This window comes from Notechis scutatus, chromosome 1, assembly GCF_049901735.1.
Source record: "Notechis scutatus isolate UNSWTSFEM ecotype Mainland chromosome 1, rNotScu1.2, whole genome shotgun sequence".
Classification (NCBI taxonomy): Eukaryota; Metazoa; Chordata; class Lepidosauria; order Squamata; family Elapidae; genus Notechis; species Notechis scutatus.
This window is the reverse complement of record NC_142009.1, coordinates 330,242,112-330,265,249: the sequence shown is the minus strand read 5'-3', so window position 1 is coordinate 330,265,249 and position 23,138 is coordinate 330,242,112. Positions and strand designations below refer to the sequence as shown.

Here is a 23,138-nt window from a genome sequence, read left to right as displayed (position 1 = left end):
CTTACCTGGAATTCTGTCTGCTTAATGACCACAACTGAGAATGCTGAGATTGAAGTCAGAGCAGATTGATCACATGAGCCATAATGTTGACATCTCCTTAATAACCACAAGATCCTGGCCTCCATAGTGATCGTAAGTCACCTGTGGGTGGATAAAAATGCCAAAATGTCGAGACATGACTGGCTGGTTATACAAATAATAGTAATAGTAACAACAACATAATAAAAATATGAATATTTGGATGCTTTTATTCAATGGGCGGAGGAGCTGAAGTGCTAACGAGCCATATATATTGTTTCTCTTATTCTTTTATTTTTTCTTATATGTACCCATTTCATGTATTCACAACCATGTATACACTTATACTTATTATCTTGTAAACAATTGGAAAATCAAATAAATAAATAAATAAATAAATATATCACGTTTGCTAGCCATCCGCAGCCAGCCTGTTTCTAAAGCCAGATCAACGATTTGTCATGAGTCCGCCTGGCCGGCAGGGGGCAACAGGGAACCCTTTTAACAAAGATTCGGGCTCATACGGGTTAACCCGGAAGGAAGAGCAGATTGTCTAAGAAGAACGTAGACTTTTAAGGCAGAAGAGCTCATCGCTTGTTTTGCTTAATCGCTTTCAAGATAGTTTATTCCTTCCTTCCCAGGGAAGACCGTGAACTCCTTGAAGGACTTGGAAGATTTAAAGCCGTGACATTGAAACAGCAGTTCGGGAAATAAATCATCTCCTTTTGAGCGCCATTCTCATTTACTGAGCAAACACCCCTTTAAAAGCAGGACTCTCCAACCTTGGCAACTTTAAGACTTGTGGACTTTAACTCCCAGAATTCCTCAGCCAGCTTTGCTGGCTGAGGAATTCTGGGAGTTGAAGTCCACAGGTCTTTTAAAGCTGCCAAGGTTAGAAAGCCCTGCTTTAAAAAGCCACGTGGACATTCCGCTATGTTTCGCATCTGCACACCGTTGGCCGCCGTTGTGGGCGTTAAACAGTTAAAGCGACCAAGCCTGAGCAGGTGCTCAAAGAGTTCCTTAAAGACAGAGGGGGTGGGGACCCAATCCCATTTGAAGAATTCAAAATAGCCTCGTCGGTCTTCGGGGCTTGCCAAATTGTTAGGTGGACTCCCCTGCCAGAGCTGGGTTAAGTAAGTATCTCTGATTTTTTTTCTTAATATTTAGAGGGGTGTGACGCTGCAGAGATGTGAAGTTACACGATTTCCAAGCTAGAACCCAGAGCAATATAATATATTTCGATCATATTGCAAAGTCAGGATCGTTCTCTGCTGCTCTGTCTTGCCCCACAGAGCGGGGAGAAGGATTGGCATAAATATTGCAGGCAATTTTTGGAAGAAATGTCCATCAAGTTCCAAGTGGGAAGAAAGAAAGACACTGGAAACATGGAGGCTGATTGGAAAGACGGTTTAATGGTGAAGCAGAACCACCAAGCACGTGTGATTGTGGATAGATGACCACGTGGAGTGGAGAGGAGAGAGCTATATTTATACCCTTTGGTTGGGCTTTGAACTTGCTTCCTGTTCCTATGACAAGAAATGCATCCTGATTGGTTATCAGACTTCCATGGGGCCATGCAGTGGTAACTTTGTAGGTTGTCTATGTGCTAAGTGAGTTTGAAACTTGCTGGGTGGTGCAATGAAGCAAATCAAATGTCTTTGCCTGAAGGTGGTAGAACTTTGTTATGTAGAATAGATTGGCCCAGGCCTTAATGGCCCATTAAAACAAAAGGGGGAGAAGGGGAGTTTCTGACTCTCTGAGTTTCTACTTCTCTTTTAGGGGAAACATTCTGCCATTTTAATATATCCTGAAATATTTCATTTTTCTAGGAGAGGGGTGGGTTTTAACTCCCAACACATTCATATATGCATTTTATCTTGACTGCTTTCAGTGCTTCTTAAGCCTGTAAAATGGGGTTCACCGGAAGTGGCACCAGTAGTGTTATTTATATAAAACACCACCACACAACGTAACCAAGAAATTCCAGTTGCTTCTTGAAAAAGCACCTTTGGGATCACCACATAACGCATTAAACGACATTTGCATATAGTCAGATCCTCACGTGTTGGAAGGATTGCAGAGTGATGTGTGTGGGATGGGTTGTTTGTAGCCAGGGTTATGTCTGCTAGAAACCTCGATCGATTGGATTACAGAGTTTCCAATTTTTAAAAATCATTTTATGGGGTGTTTCCTGATTGACAGCAACAACTAGGCAACTTTATTATTATTATTTTTTGTCAAAACATGTACAAGATAACAAGTACAGATATGAACATAAACATGAGCAAAGGAAGTAAATACAGATAAATGAGGACAGTAAGACAGGGACGGTAGGCAAGCTGGTGCACTTATGCACGCTCCCTTTAAGGACCTCTTAAACTTGAAGCCGTGTGGCCTTCAACTCCCATAATTCTGCAGGATGGTCAGCCAGCTGGGGAATTCTGGGAGTTGAAGTGTCTTCAAATTGTCAAGTTTGAGAAACACCACTCTGTAATTATTTGTAACTCTAGTTTAACCAGAGTTTAAACAGAATGGGTGTCAGTCTGTGCTCCATTCAAAATCCAAGAAAGAAATACTCAGACTCCATAGGTTAGAGCAAAGTTTTTCTTTTACTGAAAATCAAAGTGGAAGCTACAGGTTGAATTCTGAATCTAAAGAATTTGGCGCGCAGATCACATATACAAAGGGATGGACTTGTTCCCACCCCAAAGTCCAAAAGACTCTTCCAATTAAAAGTTCTGAATATGATCATGTGGGCATCTTCAGGTGGTGATGAGGCCTCTGTCCGTTGACCTTGACATATTTTGATAAAATTTCGCAGCTGCGCAAAGGAAAGAAAAAGCTATGCAAGGAAATAGAAACTTAAGAACAGGAATTTATACTTCCCCTCCTCCTTCCCATTTACAGCATAGGAATGTAACACCTCCAGCTTTCTTCCCTCCAATTCCCCCTCCCCGTTACTAATGACAGCCGAAAGATGGAGAATAGTGAGAAGGATGCGTAGCAGTAGAAAAGATGTAGGAAAAAAATGTAGAAGAGATCTTGAAGGCTGACATTGGGTTTGATCCGCTTGCTGCAATGGGGGACAAATGAGGGTTGTTGCAGCAGAGGCTCAAGGGAGGTGTGTGTGTGTGTGTGTGATTTGCAACTGAGTCCCCTTCATTAGAAACAGAAGGTTCCAGCAGCTGCATGACGACTCCTGCAAAATAAATAAGTAGGTAAATAAAACAAGAAAACAGGTGGAGGAGAAAAATAGAAAACCATGGAAGACGGGAGCAATGCTCAGCTAACCCGGCAATGCCCACAAGGGGGCGCAGGAGGACTAGAAGTGAAGCCTTGAGGAAGTTGGGAAAGAGATGAGAGGAGAAATTCTGCAGGGCATTTTTGACTGGTGGGGTTCCCATCTAAAGATGTTAAGACTACAGGCCCCATCATCTACAGCCAACAGAGTCTCCCCCTCCCCCACAATCACTCTAAAGAGTACAGAAGGATTTAGACCTGGGCACAGGTTGTCCTCGATGTAACGACCAGCGAGACGTTGGTTAAGTGGGACATTTATGGTTCTTGCAAGTCGTGGGGAATCACTGAGTTGTTTGCCCCATGGTTGTTAAGTGAATGGCTTCCCCACTGACCTTGCTTGCTCAGAAGGTCACAAAAATGATTTATGTCAGGGTCCCAACCACTGGGCACAGAACATTTTCTCGGTTTTGGCGCCGCCATCTTGTTCATGAAGTGAATCACTGCAGGTTTCATTGTGAAGTTAGCAGGCAAGCGAACCGTCCCATGGTTGTTGAAGGTGGCGGAGAAGTGAATGCGTGCTTGCCCCACGTGACCATTTTGTGATGCCTCAGCTGTCACAAAAAAGGTTGGGGGCCATGATTTACGTGACCCTAGGATGCTGCAACCATCATAAATATGAGGCAGTTGCCAGGTGTCTGAATTTTGATCACCTGGATGGCCTGCTACACCACTTTGCCAGCCAAAATGGGTGCAGGCAGCTGCGCACTCCCCCCAGTGCGGTGGCCTCGAGGTGGAGCTCTCGCCTCACAATCAGGTGGCTGTGAGTTCGATCCTAGCAGGGGGTTGGACTAGATGACCTCCAAGGTCCCTTCCAACTCTGTTTTTCTATATACATGCCCCGTTTTGGCCCACAGACTGCTACAGGAGGCCATCTACACGCAGCCCCTCCACTCCCCCCCAGCTGCCCATTTTGGCTGTTGGAGGCATTGCAGGCCAGTCCTTTGCCACGCAGGACAGATTTAAGCACCTCATGGGCCCGATCCAGCCCACAGGTGTTGAGTTTGACACCCCTGGTATAGGTGGTCCCTCTCTCAATAGCAGTAACTGTGAGAGGGATCTTGGAGTCCTAGTGGACAATCAGTTAAATATGAGCCAGCAGTGGGCTGCAGCTGCCAAAAAAACCCAACACAGTTCTGTCCTATTCCATTCCATATTTCTATTTCTATTATTTCTATATTCTATTATTTCTATTTCTATTTATGTTCTTTCCTACCCTTACCTCTACCCCTATCCCCAGGGGTAGACTTCAAAAACTTTGGCAACAGGTGCTCTGCCCGGTTGCTGGGTGGGCGTGGCCATGGTGGGCGTGGCCTATCCAGCCTCCTGAACCCGGGGGGCGGGGAAAGTTGCTCAAGTTCCGGGAGGGCAAAAATGGCCTCCCCGTGTTCCGGAGGCTCTCTGGAAGCTGGAAATAAGCCCGTTTCTTGCCTTTTTGAACTTTCAGGAAGGCCGTTTTTCACCCTCCTCGAACCTCCGCATGCCCCCTGCACTTACCTGCATCCAAAATGGGCCATGTGGGGACTCCTGGGAGGGGAGGTGGTGGGCGGGGCCAGCCAGGAATGGGATTTGGGGGTTCTCCAAACTGCAGAATCTAAGCTAGAGGCTCTTCTGAACCCCCAGCAGCCCAGACCTGCCTATCCCTATCCCGCAACCGGTCGTAAGTGGAGAGCTAGCTGTATTGTAGCTGCCCAGAGTAGCCTCAATAGTGAGATGGACGGCACATAAAGGTAATCAATCAATCAATCAGAATATTTCTGGAGAATGAAGACAAGCGACGGAGCAGCTGGCCAGTGTGAGGGGGGCCCATGGCCGGAGTGGGCGCCCTCGCAAGCCGGCAAGATTGCTGTAATTTGGCCCTCGTGTCGCTGTATAGTCTGTTGCGGGGAAGCCTGCTTCCTCCCCCCCCCCCAAGCGCTAAGTTAAAAGATGCAGCTGTTGTGTACTATATATGCATGTGTGTGTATATGCGCAAGAGTGTGAGAGAGTGAATGAGGGTGTGCATTTTGGATAGTGTGCAAAGAGAAGCTGAAACTCGTCAACGCCACTTGGGTAGTCCAAGAACTCCAAAAGTTGGCTCCAACTGGGGAGGCCCCGGATTGACACACAACGTTGCGTTGCCAAGAGTTGCCATTAAGGGCAAGGATCGAAAAGGTGTAATGGACGTTTCTTATGGCGGGCGAGAAACTAGATCTTGGCAAAGGAGGACCTTAGGTGAAGCAGCCAAACCGGGCACGGTCTATCCAAGCACACTTTTGAGGCCGGGAGAGGAGAAAAGATTGCGGGATTGCCAACTTTAAAGGGTTCCCCCCCCCCCAACATCAATGTCACACTCAATTGCACGCCCACGTGTGAGAGCAAAGAAGCCCCATTGTTAGTCCCCCCCACCCCTTTGGATGCAGGGTAGACACACCAAAGGGCCCTTTTCTAATTGCAAACTGTTGTTTTGATCAAAGCGGTTTCAGGGATTTGAAAGGACAGGCGATCTGGCAGTCTGGAAAAAAAAAAAAAAGGTGCTTTTCATTTCCCGAAAACGGGAAAATTGAAAGAAAAGCACGTACAAATTCTCTTTCCGAGGTTCAAAGTCCGCCAGTGGATACAAGGTGATTTATAGTCCGTGCTTAATTCTTCTCCTTTATTCCCTCTCTTTGGGCAGTCTAAGGTAGACTTCCCTGAGACATGGGGGCTCCATTTCCTTCCTTGAATAAACCTCTTTTAAGCAGCTCTTTCCTCACCAAGTGCCCAAACCAGAACGTGTGTGTGTGCCTGAGTGCCAGAAAACCGACGACCAGTTGGCTAGTGCGTGCATGCCTAGGTTTTGGTCATTTTGAGGGGTGTTTTCAGGCCATTTTGGGGGCCAAAATATGGCCTGAAAATGCCCCAGAAAACACCCTGAAAATGGCTTGAAAAACAGCCTGAAAATGGCCCAGAAAAAGGCCTGGAAAATGGCCAGAAAAAAGCCCAAAAAATGGCCTGAAAAACTGCTTGAAAACAGCCTGAAAATGGCCCAAAAAACAGCCTGTTTTTTGGCTGATTTTTGGGCCATTTTCTGGAGGTCTGGTGTGAAGAAACCAGCAGAGCAGCTGGCCACGGCGTCCGTGCCCACTGAGAGGGCTCTGCGTGCCACCTCTAGCACGTGTGGTTTACCATCACGGAAATAGACATTCATTTTATTATTAAATAAATAAATATTATTAGCTTATTGCTTGCCGCCCACCTCGCCTCAGAATATGACACTTTATCAAAGTGCAGGTAGTTTCAACTGATGACCACAGTTGAGCCCAACATTTCGGTTGCTAAGTGAAACCTTTATTAAGGGAATTTTCTCCCCATTTTATGACCTTTCTTTGCCACAGCTGCTAAGTGAATCTCTGCAGTTGTTAAGCTAGCAACACGATTGTTAAGCAAACCTGGTTTCCCCATTGATTTTGCTTGTCAGAAGGTCACAAAAGGGGATCATGTGACCCCAGGACCCTGCAACCGTCATAAATATGAGTCAGTTGCCAAGCATCTGAATTTTGATCACCTGACCAGGGGGATGCTGCAGTGGTCGTAAGTGTGAAAAACGATCATACGTCACTGTTTTCAGTGCTGTAACTTTGAATGGTCGCTAAATGAACTGTTGTAAGTCGAGGATTACCTGTATGAGTGAATAGGTAGGTATTGATGCTAATTTAGGGTGATACTTGCCGCACTCTGCTCCCCTCGAAAAAGTCGTTCTTGTAACTGCAATGTTGGGCAAATGGCATTACAGGTGGTCCTCAACTTACAACAGTTCATTTAGTGACCGTTCAAAGTTACAACGGCGCTGACAAAGGTGACATGAGCATTTTTCACACTTCCACATGGTCACATGATTTACTGGTACATGCAGATGCTTGACAACTAACTCACATTTATGACTGTTTCTGTGTCCTGGGGTCCTGTGATCCCCTTTTGCAACCTTCTGACAAGCAAAGTCAATGTGGAAACTAGATTCACATAACAACTGTGGAAGAGAAGAATAGTAAATTGGGGCAACACACTTAACAGATTTCACTTAGCAACAGAAATTTTGGGCTCAATTGTGGTCCTAAGTCGAGGACTACCTGTGTCTTTCTTTCCTCTGATAACAGATAACAGATAATAAGTGTTGGAAGGGACCTTGTAAGTCATCTAGTCCAGGGTCAACCTTTAGTCGACATCAGGGATCTCAACCTTATGATTTAAAAGGCGTTTCACCGGGCATTACAACAGATTTCTCACTTAGCAACAGAAATTTTGGGCTCAATTGTGGTCCTAAGTCGAGGACTACCTGTGTTTCTTTTCTTTCCTCTGACAACAGATAACAGATAATAAGAGTTGGAAGGGACCTTGTAAGTCATCTAGTCCAACCCCCTGCCCAAGTGGGAGACTCTATACCATTTCTGACAGATGGCAGTCCAGTCTCTTCTTGAAAGCTTCCAGTGATGAAGTTCCCACAACTTCTGAAGGCTTGTTCTGTTCCATGGGTTGATTGGTCTCACTGTCAGAAAATTCCTCCATATTTCTAGGCTGAATCTGTCCTTGTTCAGTTTCCATCCATTATTTCTTGTCTGGCCTACAGGCGATTGACCCCCTTCTCTCTGTGGCAGCCCCTCAAATATTTAGAAAATATTTAGAAAATAGCTTGACCCCCTCTCTCTCTGTGGCAGCCCCTCAAATATTGGCAGACTGCTCTCCTGTCTCCCCTGGTCCTTCTCTTCACTAGACTAGCCAGGCCCAGTTCCTGTAACCGTTCTTCATATGTTTTGGTCTCCAGTCCCCTCATCATCCTGGTTGCTCTTCTCTGCACTTTTTCTAGAGTCTCAACATCTTTTTATAATGTGGTGACCAAAACTGGATGCAGGACTCTAGGTGTGGCCTTACCAAGGCTTTATAGAGTGGTATTAGTACCTCACTTGATCTCAATTGTATCCCTCTGTTAATGCAAGGAATCCTATCTCCCCTTTTACACTGCAGGATGGATGTGCAAAGTTTGGTGAGCCGTTTTTACACCCTGCAGGCCGAGCGGGTAGAAGCTTACCGCCTCTTGGAGGAGTAAGTATTTGAATACGTTGTTTTTTTTCTCTAAAACTTTTGCCAGCCCTCCCCCCTTTTTTTGCATTCTGATGGGAGGGGGGCTTTGGTCATTTCAAATACAGGTAGTCCTTGACGTAAGGTCACAGTTGAGCCCAAAATTTCTATTGCTAAGTGAAACCGTTGTTTAGTGAGTTTTACCCAATTGTACGGCTTTTCTTTGCCACGTTTGTTAAGTGAATCCCTGCAGTTGTCAAATTAGTAACACGGTTGTTAAGTGAATCTGGTTTCCCCTTTGACTTATCAAAAGGTCACGAAAAGGGATGCTGTGAAGCCAAGGACACTGCAACCGTCATAAATATGAGTCAGTTGCCAAGCATCCAAATTTTGATCATGTGACAATGGGGACATTGCAACAGTCGTAAGTGTGGCAAACGGTCATAAGTCACTTTTTTCAGTGCCGTTGTAACTTTGAACGGTCACAAGACGAACTGTTGTTAAGTTGAGGACTGCCTGTATGAGGGAGAGCTAGTCTGGTGGAAAATCTCAGTACCTAGCTTTATAAACAAGGAATGGGTCAGTCAGTCACCTAAGCCAGTTCTTTCCTGTCGTGGTTTCTGGAATTTTCTACTTTATTTCTAATTTTAAGACATAAGATAAATGAACGGATAGAGTTGAAACACCAGCTGAGTTCACAAAAGCCATCACACTCTGATCCATTTGCAAGATTCGCTTTTCTCGCCATGTACATACACATATCAACAGTGGGATTCAGAAATGTTTACTACCGGTTCTGTGGGAGTGGCTTGGTGGGCGTGATGTGGCTTGGCAGGGTAAGGATACTGCAAAATCCCCATTCCCTGCCCACCCCACTAACCTGCTTTCCAGCTCCATTCTCCTGTGCAGGGCAACCAAAGGAGACCCAGCCAATCAGCTGGGACTCAATGGGAGGCGGAGAATAGATGGGGGCGGAGCCAGTCAGAGGTGGGATTTGCCGGTTCTCCGAACTACTCAAAATTTCTGCTACCGGTTCTCCAGAACTGGTCAGAACCTGCTGAATACCACCTCTGGTACACACCCAAACTAGACTGTATTGTATCTCCGTGTCATATAATATATGTGGGTATATGCATAATTGTGTATTTATTTATTTATTCTGTCATGTTGATGTATTGGAGGTGGTGACCCTTGGAGAGCTGCATGCAACGAAATTTCATTTTAATGCCAATCAGTGTACATTCAAAGTGACAGTAAAATTATTCTAATCTAAGTTATAAGGATAATGGAACACAATTGCTGTATTCAGATGGTAGGACTCAAGGACTACAAGTATTTCTCGAATTATGGCCACCGTTGAGACCAGAATTTCCACTGTTAAGTGAATTGCATCCGATTTTACTTTCTACGGTGGTCATTAAGTGAATCACTGCAGTTGTAAAGTGAATCGCACAGTCATTAAGCAAGTCTGGCTTCCTCCATTAACTTGGCTTGTTGGAAGTTAGCTAGGAAGGCCGCAAATGAAGAACTGATGACCCCGGGACGCTGTAGCCATCATAAATGCAGGCTAATTGCCCAAATTTTGATCAAGTGAGGATGCTGCAATGGTCATAAGTGTGAGAACCAGTCATAAGTCACTTCAGTGCCGTTTTAGCTTTGAACGGTGACTAAGTAAATAGTTGTAAGTCGAGGACTGCCTACCTCTGCAATAGGAAGCCTTACGGGTTTCCTATTTAAGCATATTGTTGGAAAAATTCTGGCCATAAATAGCCCTGGGAAGGTCTGTCGTTACTTTGAACTGTCACTAAGCGATCAGTCGTAAGTCGAGGACTACCTGCAACCAGGACTTGTGGCACTTCCAAAATGTCCAAAGGAGGTAGCTGATTGTCTTTGAAACAGTTATTTCTACCAATAAAGGAGAGTATTTGTAATTCGGGATTGACATGAGGGGTCCTTGGTGCTCTCTGAGCTTGGTTGTTTTCTTGCAGACGTTTCATGACCCAAGTAGGTAACATCATCAGTGCTAGTAAAGGAAGGGGGTTTCTGCAAGAAAACAACCAAGCTCAGAGACCGCCAAGGACCCCTCAATTTTACTTGTCTTAACACAATTACATGAATGGATCTCTGGAGATTTTCCAGAAGAGACTGGACAGCCATTTGTCTGGAATAGTATAAGGTTTCCTGTTTGAGCAGGGGGTTGGACTAGAAGACCTCCAAATTCCCTTCCAACCTCTATGATTCTGTGTTCTAACCTTTTCCTTTGCAAAAAGCCAGGTCCTACTAATTGCTTTGCATGCATAAAAGGGACTGGGAAGCAGGTGGGCTATTCCAGTCCCCCCCTCATTACACCCCTTTTATTTGCACACCACTCGATTCAAGAGGGCCCCTGCAGGAGGCCTCTCGACCTCCCCCCTTTTCACCCCCCCCCAGGCTCCCAGTGCCTGATGGAAACCAGATGAGCAAGGGGGCAGCACCCACCCAGCACCTGTGATCTATTTGCAGAGGGAAAAACTCCTTGTGGGGAGCCTGGTGTGCAGATAATTTACTCCTGCGGATGGGGAATCCAATCCCCGACGCAGCAAACCCCCCACAAGCAGGCTTTTGGGTGTCCCAGGAGATGGGGTGATAACCTTCTCTAGGCAGGGGTGTCTCCGGGAGGGCAGCCATTGACAAATCAATCAAGCCTTCCCGGAAAACCCAGCAGGGGAGAAAATAACTTTATCCAAGGTTAACGTAAGAGAGGGAGGGTCTTGGTTTGAAGGAGCATCCAGCATCTTTAATGAGAAGCCGAGCCTGTCAATCTGTGCATTTGATAGGGAAGGGGTCTCCAACTTTGACAAGTTTAAGACTTGTGGAGTTCAACTCCCAGAGTTCCTCAGCCAGCTGAGGAATTCTGGGAATTGAAGTCCACAAGCAAAAATGGCTGAGGAGTTCTGGGAGTTGAAGTCCACAAGCAAAGATGGCTGAGGAGTTCTGGGAATTGAAGTCCACAAGCAAAAATGGCTGAGGAGTTCTGGGAGTTGAAGTCCACAAGCAAAGATGGCTGAGGAATTCTGGGAGTTGAAGTCCACAAGCAAAGATGGCTGAGGAATTCTGGGAGTTGAAGTCCACAAGCAAAGATGGCTGAGGAATTCTGGGAGTTGAAGTCCACAAGCAAAGATGGCTGAGGAGTTCTGGGAGTTGAAGTCCACAAGCAAAGCTGGCTGAGGAGTTCTGGGAGTTGAAGTCCACAAGCAAAGCTGGCTGAGGAATTCTGGGATTTGAAGTCCACAAGCAAAAATGGCTGAGGAATTCTGGGAGTTGAAGTCCACAAGCAAAGCTGGCTGAGGAGTTCTGGGAGTTGAAGTCCACAAGCAAAGCTGGCTGAGGAATTCTGGGAGTTGAAGTCCACAAGTCTTAAACTTGCCAAGGTTGGAGACCCCTGTTATAGGGAGTTCCCAAGATCCAAGCTAAGCTTGTAAAAAAAAAAAAGAGAGAGAGAGAGAGAGAGAGAGAAGTGAGGTCATCCAGTCTGACCCCCCTTTCCCTCACAGGGATACCCCTAACTCTGCATAGAGGATGTGGCATGCAATTGTTGATGAATACAGACCTCATTGTCACCAGGATTGGTAGGTGTCTCTTTTTTAGAGGAATCAAAGAAGAAATAAACGTTGCCCAGATCATTAGGAGCAAGATAACGTTAATAGTGCCGTGTTTTTTCAACCTTGGCAACTTACAGAGGGCCTGGCTGGGGAATTATGGGCAACTCCACCCTTCTTCAAGTTGCCACGGTTGAGAACTGTTGTAAGCGTGGCTTAGAAATCCTGAAGGCAACAAACTAAACAGGAGTTCTCAAGTGTTGAAAATCAGAGTTTCTGTAGAGAAAGAGAGAGGAGCTTGTTAGCTCCCCATTGGGAGAGCATTTCAGAATTTAATCACCACCGTCTGTATAGAAAAGGCCCCGATATCTTCACCTGTTAGAAGAGAGGAAGTAGCTATGCCATAGCTCAGGGGTCTCCAACCTTGGCCACTTTAAGACTTGTGGACTTCAACTCCCAGAATTCCTCAGCCAGCAAAGCTGGCTGAGGAATTCTGGGAGTTGAAGTCCACAAGTCTTAAAGTGGCCAAGGTTGGAGACCCCTGCGGCATAGCTGGTCCTCTGGTCTCACAAATTGAAGAGGTTTACTTGTTACTATTTTCATAAATATTTTTCAGGATCAACTGTTGCCAGGGGTCAAATCTGGGCCCTCTGGTTGATGTGGGGGAGATTTTCAGAGTAGAAATGGATGTGTTTTGCTTCCAAGAATCTTGGTTGCTTGGAAAAAATGGATCGTTTTCCATCCCAAATTTCAGCTGGGATGCTGTACGGGGAGGAGGAGGGCTTGTGCTCTTTTGGTCTCACAACTTGAAGACTGTTTGCTTGTCACTATTTTTATAACTATTTCTCAGGATCAACTGTCGCCAGGCATCCAATCTGGGCCCGCTAGGTGATGTGGGGGAGACTTTCACAGTAGAAATGGAGGTCTTTTGCTTCCAGGAATCGTGGTTGTTCGGAAAACGGGTCGTTTGCCCATCCCAAATTTCATTTAGGGTGCTGTAGGGAAAACTTGTGGGTCACGGGTTCAAGTAACTGGCTTTAAAATTCATTTTTTTTCCCATCAGTTTCCCTCAAAAAATGGTGCAGGGTCTCCTGCTTGGGCAGCGGGGTTGGACTAGATGGCCTACAAGGTCCCTTCCAACTCGGTTAATCTGTTGAATCTTTGCCTGTGGCGCTCTGTAGGAAAATCACTTTCTCAGTTCTCTACTAAATATCCCCCTCCCTCCCCAAAACAGGGGTCACCAGGCCTACCTCCGAAGTGGCCCCGATTACGACTTCCTCCGCTATCGCCAGCTGGTGCACGAGATTACCCTGGCGTTCAACGGCATTTCCCAGGAGATCTTACAGATCAAGGAGAATCTGGAGGGCCTCCATGGCCAGAGAGACCTCGCGGAGCACCTGGGACGGATTCAGGAGAAGGAGAAGGAGAAACTCGAACTGGTGAGCAGCCCTTCCTTGCCACAGGAGCCCATCCTGCAGAGCTCAGCGAGTTTTAAGACCCATTTTAGAACATAGAAGCATAGGTTGGAAGGGACCTTGGAGGTCTTCTAGTCCAGCCCCCTGCTCAAACAGGAGACCCTATAGCAGGGGTCCCCAACCACCGGTCCGTGGACCAGTCCCGGTCCGTGGAACAAATCCTACTGGGCGCTGGTTTGTTGAGGCGCGCCATCTTGTTTTGATGAAAAAGTGCTTCCGGTGAGCTTTTCCGGTAGAAAGCTCACCGGAAGCACTTTTTCATCAAAACAAGATGGCGGCGCCCTGAGCTTTGCCGGTAGGCTCACCGGGCTTTCATCAAAACAAGATGGCGGCGCCCAGCTGATGCCGGTACCGGGCCGTGGCATAAAAAGGTTGGGGACCACTGCCCTATAGTATTCCAGACAAATGGCCGTCCAGTGTGTTCTGGAAAATCTCCAGAGATCCATCCCTTCCATTGTTTCATGTGATCATTTTGAGACAAATAACGTTGAGGGGTCCTATTTTCTTGATCCTGTTTTTCGTAACAGGATCCATGCTGAGGATTTCTCGGAGAAATCCCTACTTAGAAATCCAGTCTTTGTAAGGTAGGGTTGCCAGCTAGGTGGAGATCTATTATCTTGATTTCAACCTGAACGGCTGTGCTCGAACTGGACATTATATGATTCTTATAGCAACATGTTCATTAAAGTTTTTATTTTTATTTTATTTTAGATTTTTTTAAATCCCCCTTTTATTATTTTTAGAAATAACTCAACGTAGCGACCATCCTTCTCCTCCTCTTATTTGCCCCACAACAACAGCCCTGTGAGGTAGGTTGGGCTGAGAGAAAGTGCTTTGACCTAGGCTTCCCCCAACAGCATGAGCTGAGTCCTCATCCCGATAAACCGTTTTTACAATTAATTTCCTCTCCAACGAAGTCCCGGCCAATGGTCTTTCGGGATAGTTCCCAATTACAAACCTTTATCAGGCTTGGAGAAGGACCAGGCCGATATCTTTCAGACCCTACAATACTTGGCAAGCATGCCGGAATAAACTAATTGCTTCCTGCAAAGCCCCACTCCCCATTTGCTCCTCTTTTATTCCCTATGGGAGGGGCCATTCACCTTCCACCTGTGGCTTTACTCCCAAGTCGACCCTTGTTCCTCAACTGTTCCCTTCATCTGACAACTCTGTGCATGTGCACACTGGGAACAGGCTCCAGCTGTTCTTCTGCCTCACTGATATCTTACTCCGAAGACAGCTGATAATTGTCAGATGGCCCTGGCCCCATCTCTGCCTCAGACGCAGTCAGAGCCTTCCCCCGACTCCAGGACTGGCCCATGTTCCTCCCCAACCTCCTCACTGTCCGAATCTTCTGCCAGCTCCACTGGCTGCTGTCAGGCCACAACAGAGACAGGGAGGACTTGGCCCAAAGCCCCCAAGCCAGTTTTCATGTCCAGGGCAGAACTAGAACTCCCAGTCTCCTAGTAATTGGGCCAAAGTCACTCAGACAGTTTTTATCTAGTGGGACTAGAACTCACGGGTTCAAATCAATGTTTCCTGATTTCTAGCCTGGTGCCATAACCACTCGACCAAAGTGACTGAAATACATAATATTATATAACACTATACCATGATAGTATAATGCAACACATATAGCAGTATCAGAGGACATGGGTGTGATACAAACTTAATAAATAAGTAATCTAGTTGCTGTTGCTAGGCTGAGCTAAAAACAATGAACAGAATCACATCTGTTTAGGTCCAGGATGGGAGACCACTAGGAGTTCCTGGAGCAATAGGACTGAGGGGGGGTGGGGGTGGCGCTGTCACTGCTGGAGTTGGCTGAAGGGGATAAGAAGATATCATTCCAGGCACATCTGTCTCTTGGCTGTTGCAGGGTGTGGTTTTAACACGGTTTTTAATAATGTTTTAATGTTGGCTTGTTTTCATCTTTTCTTCTCACCTTTCATAATTTCTAAGTCACTCAGAATCGCATTGTAGGGGAGACGGGCAACATAGAAATTTAATAAATAAAATAAAATAAATAAAAAGGCAAACAGATCTTGTAACAATGCCAGTAAAACAACCTGGGTCTTTGCAATGAATTCACCTGGGGTTTTGCTCCATCAAGTAGAGACCTCACCTTTATTCCCTTCCTTTTTAGCAGTTTTTTTTTTCCTTCTTGTTGTTGGTCTGCAAATTTTGGGTGTTTCCTGGAGTTGATATACACTCACAAACCAGCCTTCGAACACAAAGGGAAATGCATAACAAGACAGGAAACTTAAATTTCCTTATTAGTGGGTTGTTTTTTTTAGGGGCAGGTTTCAATTTTTTGCAAGGGGGGGGCGTCTTCCAAATCTTACACCATTATCCCTCTGTCCCCACTAAAGAGCACTTGGTTCCTGCTGCCCCCAGTTTTATGCTCTGTTAGAAAGTTTCAGGCAGAAGTTGGTGATGGCAAAGGTGATGCTGAAGAAAGGAAGAACTGAACATTACAAGCGGATCTCTTCAGTTCTAGATTAATATTTTAACCTCAAGCTGATATCCTCCAGATGTGGGGGGACTTCAGCTCCCCAAGTTCACAGCCAGGCACGCCTGGATATCAGTTTGGGGGAATTGACTGTAGTCAGCCGTCTTCACACACACGACGCTTAGCCAGATTAAAGAGATGTTGTTTCTCTACTTAGGCAACGCAGTAAGCTTGGCTTTGCGGTTTTACTCCTTGGTATGATGTCCAAACCAAGTTTATTTGATTGCAGATAGTCCTGGACTTAGGACCGTTTGTTAGAGACCATACAAAGTTACACTAATGCTGAAAAAAATGAATTACAAACAGCCCTCACACTTACGACGGTCGTAGTATCTAAATTCAAGCACTTGTCAACCAGCATGTACTTGCGATAGTTACAGGGGATCACATGATCATCATTTGTGACCTTCCTAGTTGCTTCCAACCAGCAAAGTCAATGGAGAAAGTGGATCCGCTTAATGACTGCATGATTTACTTAACAGCCATGGTGATTCGCTTAACAATCATGGCGAAAATGGTGGTAAAATTGGATGTGACTCACTTAACAGGTGCTTTGCTTAGTGATGATAATTGTGGTCCCAATAAATAAAGGTCATAAATCAAAGACTATCTGTATGTTATTGTTCAGGATATTGCATAAAACCAGAGAATGCATTAATTCAACAACCTGGTTTAGCATCTTCCATAAATGCATCTAATGCTGGAGGAAGAGGGGGATTGTTGTGGCCCGCCAGCAGAGCTGGTGGCAGACTTGGACAGTGAGGAGGTTGGGGAGGAACATGGGCCAGTCCTGGAGTCTGGGGAAGGCTCTGACGAGGGCTCTGCATCGGAGGCAGAGATGGGGCCAGGGCCATCTGACAGTTATCAGCTGCCTTCAGAATCAGACATCAGCGAGGCAGAAGACCAGCTGGAGCCTGTTCCCAGTGTGTGCATGCACAGAGCTGCCAGAAGAAGGAAACACTAAGGAACAAGGGTTGGTTTGGGAGTAAAGCCACAGGTGGACGGTGAGTGGCCCCTCCCATAGGGAATAAAAGAGGAGAGAAAGGGGAGTGGGGTTTTGCAGGAGGCAATTAGTTCATTTTGGGTGAAGATCGGTTCCTGTGTTCTTGCTAAGTATTGTGGTGTCTGAAAGATATCGGCCTGGCCACTCTCCAAGCCTGATAAAGGTCTGTAATTGTGAACTATCTTGAAAAACTGTTGGCCGGGACTTTGCCGGAGAGGAATTCACTGTACATTAAATAAAAGGGGTTCGTCAGGACGGGGATTGGGCTTCGTGCTGTTGGGGCAGCCTAGGTCAGAAGAGGGATAATCCACTTTATATCTTTCTCCCCGTTTCTTGGGGGAGGGTCTCACATTCACCTTTTTCTTCCCAGACAGCACAACTGCAGCTTGCTAAACAAAACGTCCAGGACCAGCCTGGGGTGGAAGCCAACACACAGGAGGTGCAAGAATTGAAGCACAAGTGAGTCACCAAAGCTGCGCTTGCAAAATGCAGGTCTTCTGAACGTTATTCTTAAAAATTTGTAAAGCTTTAGCTACATTCCCTAATAGAGCACTACTTGTTGCGGTTAGTTATGTGTTGTGGTGTTGTACGTTTGTAAAGGAAGGATGTACTACTCAGTTTGGACTTTAGATTGGATCGCCATTTCAATGTTGTGTTCAAGGGCCAGGGTTCAGGATGGGACAAGGCCAGAGTATTGGGTGGGGGGAGAATGAAGAAAATGCAGTACGACTTTGACTGCATTGTTTAACAGTTCACACAGACATAGTTGTGGAAATTCCTCCTCATAGTTGTGGAAATTCCTCTTTTTTTTTTTACATAACACACATATACACATGCTATATACATATATATATACATGCATACATATATGTGTGTGTGTGTGTGTGTGTATGTGTCTATTTCTAATCTATCATCTATCTATATCTTACATATATACATACACATACACAGTGGCACACACACCTACCTGTAAGGCAAAAATAATCAAGCTTGGCTAGTTATCAAGCAGCTGCCTTGAAGTTTCCTTGAACTGGGTAAGCTGGTTGTGTGAACACAATGCCTGCATTGTGATACATGGAGGAAGTGCTGTATTAGACGCAGTTTGGCTTTAGGGAGAATTGGTAAACCGAACAACGGTGGTTCCAATATGCACAATCTGATTTGCGGTACAGTCCGTGTCCCCTTTTGCATTAAGGTCGTTTTCATGCTTTAAGCCCTCCTCCCATCTTTCCCCCAAGCAGAGGAACCATTCATGCCTCTTGCACCCCCCACACCTTTCGTACTTGGGGCTGGGGGGGGGAGGAAACCGATTCCCATCATTGGCACTTTCAAAGCATCCGAGCTGAATTTCCCACAATGCTGAGCGGCGCACGGCATCGTGGGAAAACTCCCCCACTTCTCAAAGCAGGGACACCCTTTGGGGAAGAAAAACCCCTTCTGGGAACGCCAGAGTCACAATTTTTGCCCCAAAACGGGTCCCGTCCCCTCACGAATCAGGGCAGGGGTAAACCCAAGCCAATTTGAAGCGAGGGTGTGGGAATATTCCCCCCTTTTTTTTGGAGTGGGGGGTCTCAAAAAGGCCTCGGCAAGGGTCTTCAAAGGATGTATTCTATCCCCACCCCCACCCCACCCTCCACTGAGCACCTCCCATTTTTGCAGATTGTTCCATGTTGGCTCTTTGAAGCCTAACCTCCCCCCCGCTGCACACACACACACACACACACACACCAGCCAGCCAGCCCATCCCGGCCCTGGGGTTGCCCCTTTGGTAGGCTTTCATAAACAAGGCTGGGCTGCAAGGGGCGCGGGTGAGCGCGGCTAATCGGCTCCATATGGCGCTTTATTTATCGTTTCCATCCGGCTCACGCAGGCTAATTCAAACCATCGAAGCAATCAGCGAAATTCTTCAGGATTTCAAGTACGATTCGGAAGAAAGCAGTTGACAGGCCGTCCCGTGGGAGGAGGAGGAAGAAAGGCTGGGGGTGGAGAAGGGGGGAGAGCCAGAGACGTTAGAGCTTCTCCCGCCCCCCCCCCCCCACACACACACCTCCGGGCTAAAGGTTGGTCCTCGCTGGCCCACCCCAGCTTCCTTCTTTCGTCGTGCCAGGCTGATGCCCAGATGCCGCAAGAGGCGCATGGCTCGATGCTGCTTGGCCACCTGCCCAACGGAGCCAGTTCTCAGGAAGATTTCTTGGCCCTTGGTCTCGATTTGCCTTCATGGGACGAGGAGGGGAGGGGAATAAGCTTGTTTACGTTCTGAAATAAAGTGGGTTGTGTTTTTTTTAATCCCCTTCAATTAAAGAAAACAGACTCCTTTTTTTTTTTTAACTTGTCTCTCCCTCTTTTTATTCTCTTGAGCGGACCAGACGTTTTCTTGTTCAATTAGATCCAGATGGGCATCCATTGGGAGGGAGGGAGGAGGGCAAAAAAGTCACAATGGCAGCCCCCAGGGCCTGTAGTTGCAAACCTCATCTTTCATCATGCTACTTTCCCCTCCCGGACCGAAATCTAAACCTCTCTTACAAGGGATTAAGAAAACTGGGTTTGGAGGGGAAGCACTTCGGCATTTTAAACATTTTTAAATGCTAATCTTGCCTGACAAGGATATTCCTATCACCCCACCCCAATTCTTGACTGTAATCCTAAACTGTCGTGGCTAGTCCCAGACACCCCCCAGCACAGGGCTTTCCATGATACTTATAAGTAGTCCTCGATTTACGACCACAATTGAGCCCAACTTTTCTGTTGTTAAGTGAGTTATTTGTTGAGTTTTGCTGCCTGCGTTTTACAGCTTGCAGTTCACTGCACTTTATAAATTAGTAACTTGGTTGTTAAGTGTTGATTTTGCTTGGCAAAAGGTCCCAAAAGGGGAATTGTGTGACCCTCCGGGACACTGCAATGGTCAGTTCAGTTGCCAAGTATCTGAATTTTGATTATATGAGCATGGGAATTCTGCAAAGGTTGTGAGAAAAATGGGCATAAGTCCCCTTTTCAGGGCCGTTGTAACTTTGAACGGTCACTCAATGAACTGTTGTAAGTCGAGGACTGCCTGTACAGGGTACTACTTGACTTACGACCACTATTAAACCCAAAGTTTCTGTCGCTAGTGAGACAGTTGTTAAGTGAGTTTTACCTCATTTTATGACCTTTCTGGCCACAATTGTGTTAAGGGAGTCACTCGTTAGTAAATACAGTTGTCGAATGAATCTGGCTTCCCGATTGACTTGCTTGTCAGAAGTTTGCAAACTGTGATCACATGACACCAGGACAATACAACTGTCGTAAGTACATGCCAGTTGCCAAGCATCTGAATTTAGGTCACATGACCACGGGGATGCTGCAATGGTTGCAAAGGTGAAAAATGGTCATAAGTAATTTTTTTCACTGCCATTGTAACTTGTCATTAAGTGAACTTTTGTAAGTCAAGGACTACCTGTACAATCTCCATCTCCCCCACTACCACCAATTAGGGCCATGTTGGTTGAAAATGGCAGTATTTGTAAACAATGAGGGAAATTAGAAGAGGCCAGTCTTTTCTAAATGCCATAAAAATGAAAGAGGCCATAGCTTGCCTCTCTTAGTTATGTGAGCCAAAATGGTCAGTGGCATGTTACCTTTGAATAATTGCAGAAAGCAACAACAAATGGGTTTGTGGTCTTTGCCCAACTGTTTGCCTTTAATGCTGTTGGAAACAAAGATGCTGGTTTCATCTTCTTTGAACGACCCCATAATAATCCCTTGCGGGGTGGAGTCTGGATAACTGAATGGAACTGAGTGTTTTACGGGCCGGATGCCCTTCCTGACGCCAATGTGGAGTTTTGTTCAGCAGATTATATTCTCATTGTGCCCAGAGAGAGAAATATTTGCCTCTACCTAGGATCGAACTCACAGTCCGCTGATTGTGGCACTAATAGTCCACTTTTAGACCACCACAACACTAAACAAAGATGCTGGTTTAGCCCAATTAAAAGGAGAGGCAGGTAACATCAGTTCAGAAGATGGGTTCTGCTCTGGGTGCAAAACCTCCCGGATTTACAGAGGGGAAAAAAGCAGCCTAAATCACAGCTTCGGACATAAAACAGGTATTGAACAGTTGATATTTTTAACAACAAGAGCACATAAAAAAAGAAAAAAATCTATGAAATTTCACAACCAATTTTGCTGTTCTTTCCTTTGGGGGACTTTGGAGGTTAAATGTAAACCCGTTTCTTTTTTCCTGATTGCACAGATCGTTCCTTTAGCTGTTTCCGCTTTTCAATCCGTTGCCGATTCCAATTTCATAACGGAGGAGTAGAAGAAGAAAATGATTCTACTGAAGCAACAAAACCTCTTTATAGCGGGCTTAGAGGGAAAAATGTGGATATTCAGACTTTTTTTTTTTAATCTTGACACTGTTAAAAAAAAAAAAAAAGGCTGGCACGAAGAGCTCCTTCCCCAGCAAAATGTCCTTCACTTAGGGGGAACTTCTTTATATACTAATTAGAAAACTTGAAAGTCCAACTCAGCGGAAAAACATCGTACGTGAGAAGCCGGTTTAGAGTTACTCTGGGGGAAGAGGCGTTGACGGCCTTCTGCCCAGCTTCTAGCCAGTTTGCAGAAAGGGTGTGTGTTAGTGGTGGTGAAACCACCTTGGCAATGGCGCTCGAGGCACCTGGATTTATGGCTGCTCTTGAGTTCCTTTGTGTGCATCCTTGGCAGGCCTGAATCCAGCCACCGGGTTGGCGCTTAAGTGAAACTCCTGGTTCCACCATCCATCAAAGCTACAATTTGTCACTGGACAGGACCTGGTGAGAAAACAGATGGTTAAAACCAGATATGGCCAGCAGTGGCTCCATAGCATTCCCCCACTTCCTCAATTGACAAATCTTCATCCCTATTTATTAGCACAATTATTTGTAGACCATTGACCTCTATAAGAGACTAGACAGTCATTTGTCTGAAATGGTATAGGTTCTCCTGCTTGAGGAGGGAGCTGGACTAGAAGACCTCCAAGATCCCTTCCAGATTGTATTCTATTCTTCTTTTCTCTTCTCTTCTTCTTTTCTTCTATTCATTCTATTCTATTCATTCTATTCTTTCTCTTCTCTTCATTCTCTTCTATATTTATCTCTATTCTTATTCTATTCTACTCATTCTAATTCTATTTTTGTATTCTTTTATTACTTCTCTTCATTCTCTTCTCTTCATTCTCTTCTAATTCTACTATTCTATTCTACATTTATCTCTATTCTATTCTAGTCTTTATTATTATTCTCTTCTATTCTACATTTATCTTCTATTCTATTCTATTCTATTCTATTCTATTCTATTCTATTCTATTCCTTATTATTATTCTATTCTATTCTATTCTACATTTATCTATATTCTATTCTTTATTATTATTCTATTCTACATTTATCTATATTCTATTCTATTCTTTATTATTATTATTCTATTCTATAGTCTATATTCTATTCTGTTCTGTTCTAGTTAAAAGCAATTTCTGGTTTTCATACGTCCCCCATTTTGGTGAATCGTGGGCCTGTCCCTACCTCTCAGACCAACCCACGTCACAGGATTGTCATGCTGGGGAAAATAGGTGCATAGGTAGTCCTTGACTTACAACCCCATCCATTTAGTGACTGTTCAAAGTTACAATGGCACTGAAAAAAGTGACATGACCATTTTTTACACTGTTGCAGCAACCCCACGGTTACGTGATCAAAATTCACCTTTTTGGCGATTGGTTCATATTTATGACGGTTGCAGGGTCCTGGGATCACGTGATTCCCCTTTTGCGAACTTCTGACAAGCAAAGTCAATGGGGGAAGCTGGAGCCACTTAACCGTGTTACTAACTTAACAACTGCAGTGACTCAGTTAACAGCTGTGGCAAGAAAAGTCATAAAACGAAGCAAAACAACCTCTGCCTCGCTTAAGCAACAGAAATTTTGGGCTCGGTTGCTATTATAAGTCGAGGACTACCCATATTAGGTATAGTTCACCTTCTTGAGTTGACCAAAAATACTTTTATTTTAAAATGGGATAAGAATCTAATGTAATAATATGTAAACCAATGAGTCTTTTCATTGAAAATTAAAGAATTTGAAAACGCCTTTTTACAAAGCTGTCTCCTGAGTACTATAAATGAAAAAGGACAGAATTTGCAGCTGTAAGATCAAGTTCTGCCTACAGTTTGAGCATCGCCTTCTTTTTAATGTGAGGTAAATTCTCTATTAATCT

General features: G+C 45.2%; 2 protein-coding genes across 2 annotated transcripts in view; one reads left to right on the top strand and one right to left on the bottom strand.

Annotated features, from left to right (window-relative positions):
* Positions 1-936: 936 nt before the first annotated feature.
* Positions 937-21,258, top strand: REX1BD (required for excision 1-B domain containing). The gene is made up of 5 exons (XM_087952736.1): positions 937-1,151; positions 8,296-8,373; positions 13,162-13,366; positions 17,288-17,376; positions 18,788-21,258. The coding sequence occupies exons 2-5, from the start codon at positions 8,297-8,299 to the stop codon at positions 18,858-18,860; spliced, it is 444 nt and encodes a 147-aa protein (XP_087808862.1). The 5' UTR covers positions 937-1,151; position 8,296; the 3' UTR covers positions 18,861-21,258.
* The window catches only part of CRLF1 (cytokine receptor like factor 1), a 53,747-nt gene continuing 51,185 nt past the window's right edge, over positions 20,577-23,138 (bottom strand). Inside the window, exon 8 of the mRNA XM_087952728.1 lies at positions 20,577-21,701. Coding sequence (XP_087808854.1) covers positions 21,678-21,701 — 24 coding nt within the window. The 3' untranslated portion in view covers positions 20,577-21,677. The remainder of the gene's footprint in view (positions 21,702-23,138) is intronic.

What these genes read in the sequence shown, in the direction of transcription:
- REX1BD (XM_087952736.1), top strand. Translation starts at nt 8,297, where the DNA reads ATGGATGTGCAAAGTTTGGTGAGCCGTTTTTACACCCTGCAGGCCGAG. An exon ending in AGAAGGAGAAACTCGAACTG is followed by an intron (nt 13,367 to 17,287) that starts GTGAGCAGCCCT and finishes TTTTCTTCCCAG; the next exon opens with ACAGCACAACTGCAGCTTGC. An exon ending in GTGCAAGAATTGAAGCACAA is followed by an intron (nt 17,377 to 18,787) that starts GTGAGTCACCAA and finishes CGGCTCACGCAG; the next exon opens with GCTAATTCAAACCATCGAAG.